Raw genomic sequence first — 4,710 nt, 5'->3', positions numbered from 1 at the left:
TGTTGTGGTCCAACAGAATTAAAGAATGTTCGATTTGTTAAGAAAATCCAGTTTATTTAATTCTATATAAAAATAGTAGCGTGTTCTCTAGCAAAGTACGTAGACAAAAAGTAAAGTAAAAAAGGTAAGTGAAATAACTACAAGGTGACCCGATGTCAGTGCTGCCACCTAGCTGAAATTGAATGAGAACATGGTTGCATTCAATAAGTCTGCAATCTCCGCAACATCTCTCCTTGTTAAGAAACGTCATAGTCACGCATCCATGTCGGCTTCTTCTTTATTCGGCCCGGTCTCGCTTCGCTTGCCGTTTGCATCTCCAACGCATTTCGGGTAGGAGATCTATCGGGAACAGCTGGATCTTCTACTGCGACCCGCTCGCGATCGTCCTGTAACTGTACTGGAACCTCAAGTCGGTCATGCGTTTCTGACGATTCTGGAGGTTGCCGTGTGTCGCCATTATCTACCGCTTGTTGCCGGTGCTGTGGTACTTGGTAGAGATCGAAACTGTCACATAAGAACTTTGTAACCTCCGTTGACGGTGATCCCTTGTCAGCAAGTCGTCTTTTCAACTGATTTATATGCGCTCGAATTAGTCTTTGATTTACAGAGAGTAAAACGTTGTAGTTTACGCCGCCAATTCTCTCGATAATGGTGCCTGGGGCCCAGCGCTTTCTGTTATTCTTATATGTTCTAACATACACCAAATCCCCTGCTGCCAGGTGTCTTGGCTTCGCACCGTGCTTCGTATTAAATTGTTGCTCTTGCTTTGCGTTTCTTTGCGGTTGATGCTGCAATTCCGGTGGGTTTAACAAGTTCAATGATGTTTTAATTTTCCTTTTTAAGAATGCTTCTGCTGGTGTTTCACCATTTGGTACATTCGGGGTTGGAGTGGACCTGTACGTTTGTAGAAATGTTTGTAAGTTCTCTACACTCGTTCCTTCGCTTTTAAGCTTAGTTAACGCCCTCTTTAGAGTATCCACGAACCGTTCTGCCTGTCCGTTGGATTGTGGGTGATATGGCGCTGTTCTGACGTGATTCACTCCTCGCATCTTCACAAATTGTTGGAATTGTGCGCTCACAAATTGTGTTCCATTGTCAGATACGATGGTGTCACAGTTCCCATACCTTGCAAATGTCTCATCCAATTTTTCAATAATCACTGATGAGGTTATGCTAGCGGTTTGAAAAATCTCTGGCCATTTAGAGTAGGCATCAATTATCACGAAGTAGTAGTCTCCATTACAAGGTCCAGCGATATCTACGTGCAACCGCTCCATAGGCCTTGTTGCTAGCGGCCATGAGTGAAGTGTAGATTTTATAGGCGATTTTGCTGCCATCGCACATGGTTGACAATTTCGTACGAACGACACGATTTCTTCGTCTATGCCAGGCCAAAAAACATGCCCTCTCGCTATAGATTTCATCCTCTCCTTCCCAGGGTGTCCCCGATGTAATTGGCATAAAACGCGTTTTCGCAGACAATCTGGGATAATAATCCGCTCTCCGAAAAGTAGACATCCTCTCACTGCACTCAAAGAATCTTTGCGTCTATGATAAGGAAGTAGATCGTATGGCACATTCGCTGGCCATCCAGACTTCAATGCTTTCAGAACTTCTTGTAGTTGCTTGCATTTGCTTGTAGCTTGTAGTACCATACTAAACGTGACTGGAAGTTTCCTGATTTGGTCGTTGACTTCGGCCAATATCTCTTGTTCCAGTTGCGTGCATGCTATGACCATATCTTCATGCTCATTTTTATCCATCAGCCTGGATAGAGTATCCACGCACCCAAAATTTTTCGTATTGACGTATTGTAGTTCATAATCATACCGCATGAGGATAAGTGCCCACCTCTGTAGTCTATTTGCAGTATGTGCGGGAATACCCTTTTTACTACCAAAGATGGATAGTAGTGGCTTGTGATCTGTCCACAATATGAATCTTCGTCCGAAAATATATCTATGAAACTTTTTTACTGCAAATATCAACGCTAGCGCCTCCTTCTCAATCTGAGAATATTTCTGCTCGGTTGAACTTAATGTACATGCTGCGTGCGCAATAACTTTTTCGGTACTATCTGGCATGATGTGACAAATGAAAGCTCCAATGCCTTTGCTCGACGCATCTGCTGCCACTTTTATGGGAAGATCCGGATTATAATGCGTGAGCAGTAAGTCGGACTGCAAAATGCTTTTGAACTTCTCGAAAGCTTGTTGACATTGCGATGTCCATACAAAGTTCACATTATCATGAAGTAGTGCGTCCAGAGGTGCCCTCAGACTGCTCATGCTGCGAACGAATTTCCCGTAATAATTTACGCTACCCAAAAATGCTCGTAGTTCTGAAATGTTTGTAGGCGGTGGCATTTTCAGTATTGCGCTGATTTTGTCTGGATCTGGACGTAGTCCACTCTGTGACACAATATTGCCCAAATATTTAACCTCCGCCGCGAAAAATTTACATTTTTCCAACTTTACGTGGAAGTTGTACTCTCTTAGTCTTTGCAAGACCTTGAATAAATTTTGTAGATGGTTTTCCCATGTAGAGCCCCCAACGATTATATCATCTATATACGCTGCAGTAGCATCTATGTTCGCTAACATAGTATCCATTATTTGTTGGAACGCACCTGGTGCGCTTTTAACCCCTGGTGCAAGTCGGTTGAATGTGAATAAACCCTTATGCGTATTTATAGTTAGCAGCTTCGCTGCCTCCGGCGTGACTGCCGTCTGTAAATATGCATCTGCCAAATCTATATGCGAAAAACAATGACTGTTGGCAATTTTAGCATATATATCTTCCGCCGTAGGTAGTGGATACTGATGTGGTTGTAGTGCTGAATTTAACCCAGATGAGTAGTCACCACAGATTCGTACTCCGCCTGTTGCTTTTCTAACGGCTACAATCGGCGCTGCCCAGTCGGAAAATTCTACTGGTGTTATGATTCCAAGGTTCTCGAGTCTATTCAATTCTGTTTCTATTAGAGATTGTACAGCGTACGCCACTGGTCGTTTCGCCCGAAAAATCGGTTGTACATTTGGTTTCAAATGTAGCTGAACAACTGCCTTGCTGCATTTGGCCGGAACAGCGCTAAAAATATCTGCATATCTTCCCTTAATGTCCGTTAAAGCTGCAGCTTCAATGGCCGGTATTGATTGCTTGATTTGACAACATACACTACTCAGCGGCTTGTCCCATACACCAAAAGTGTCAAGGGCATCTGTACCTAGAACATTCAAAGAATCAAACTCTGCTACAAGAATCTTTATTGGTTTTACTTCCCCGTTAAGCTGAAGTTCACAAGGGAATTCAGCTATGAAGCGAATTTTATTCCTCGATGCACTCGTGGCGTGACTGTTAATTAACTTGACTCCTGGACTGCCCAATTTACGCCAATTCTCTTTGACAATTATCGTCACATCGGAAGCGGTATCAACCTGTAGCTTGAAGCTTTTTCCTTCCCCGCCAGCTGCTGCTGACGTTATCGGTTTGATAACCACCTCGACATATTTCCGGCGTGCGGCGAAATTTACGCAATTTACCTGCACTGCGTTGCTTTTCGGTCGCTGTTGGGTTTGTGTTTTACCGCTCTGGAATGCTCCTTTCTGCGGTTTTTTTCTCTGCGCGTTGCAATAACCCTCTTTATGACCTGTTCGACTGCACTGCGTGCATTTGTGATTTTTGAATTCGCAATTTTCTGCGTAGTGCATTGCTCCGCAATTCCAGCATGGAGATTTTGGAACTTTATTCTGCTTCAATTTTACACCCGATTCAACCTTCTTATTTCTGGTAGTCTGCGTCCTAATAGCATTTACGATTTTATTTGGCTGTTCGACCATCACCGTGTCTTTTTTCAGATTTAACAAACGGCCTGCCGTGCTGACTAGCTTACTCAACTTCTGATCTGAATCGTCTTCTAGACCAGCTAACAGTTTTGTGCGGATCTCAGCATCATGCTTGCCTTTTAAGCCAATTACAAAAATTAAGCTCTTTAGATGGTCAGCTGTCATGTCTGCAAGCTTAGAATTTTCACAGCATGCATTTACTCGTGCCGCATATGTTACAATATCTTCTTGGTCTTCTTTTGTCAATTGCAAACATTTGTATCTGAGGCTGAAAATCGACTCCTTCGATCCGAACATCTCCTTCAGGGTTTTCACTGTTTCAGTGAATGATAGGTCTCTTGGGTTTTTTGGTAACACATACGTTGCGTACTTCCCGTATGCTACAGGGTTGAGCTTCCTCATTAACAATCGAACCCGTGCTGGATCATCCAAGTCTTTGCCATCCACGATGAACACATCTTCGTGCCGTGCATACCACACATCGAACGTTAGGTTATTTTGCGGGTCGTAACAAAAATCAACAATACGACTAGCCAAATTCTCCATTAGGCTTCCTCGACCTTTTGCGCTGTCTTCAGTGAGCATTGCAAGCAATTTGCTTTGTATTTCCAATAGCTCTTGGATTTTTGCGTCTGCCATTGCAATGACTTGCCAATATGCATTCGGCTTTTAACAAAATGGCGGCGTCGAATGCTCTCGTCGCCAAACTCGAAATTTTTTCTTGGTGTGGACTGCCTTGTCAAAAGACAGAGGAGGTAATTATTTTATTTGCAAGTATCCTTGCAACCTGCACACTCCGAATCCTCGTCGCCAATTTCTGTTGTGGTCCAACAGAATTAAAGAATGTTCGATTTGTTAAGAAAAT

The 4,710-nt window shown here is 43.2% G+C and overlaps 1 protein-coding gene across 1 annotated transcript; it reads right to left on the bottom strand.

Moving 5' to 3' along the window:
* Positions 1 to 236: 236 nt before the first annotated feature.
* On the bottom strand, positions 237 to 4,484 carry LOC118734204 (uncharacterized protein K02A2.6-like). The gene has a single exon (XM_036463927.1). The coding sequence runs from the start codon at positions 4,482 to 4,484 to the stop codon at positions 237 to 239; it is 4,248 nt and encodes a 1,415-aa protein (XP_036319820.1).
* Between the last annotated feature and the right edge of the window lie 226 nt (positions 4,485 to 4,710).

The sequence above is a fragment of the Rhagoletis pomonella genome, unplaced genomic scaffold (assembly GCF_013731165.1).
Source record: "Rhagoletis pomonella isolate Grant_MI unplaced genomic scaffold, Rhpom_1.0 Rhpom_scaffold_00001, whole genome shotgun sequence".
In the NCBI taxonomy this organism is placed as follows: Eukaryota; Metazoa; Arthropoda; class Insecta; order Diptera; family Tephritidae; genus Rhagoletis; species Rhagoletis pomonella.
This window is presented reverse-complemented; position numbering and strand designations above follow the sequence as displayed.

Coding starts and splice junctions, on each gene's coding strand:
- LOC118734204 (XM_036463927.1), bottom strand. CDS start 4,484: ATGGCAGACGCAAAAATCCAAGAGCTATTGGAAATACAAAGCAAATTG.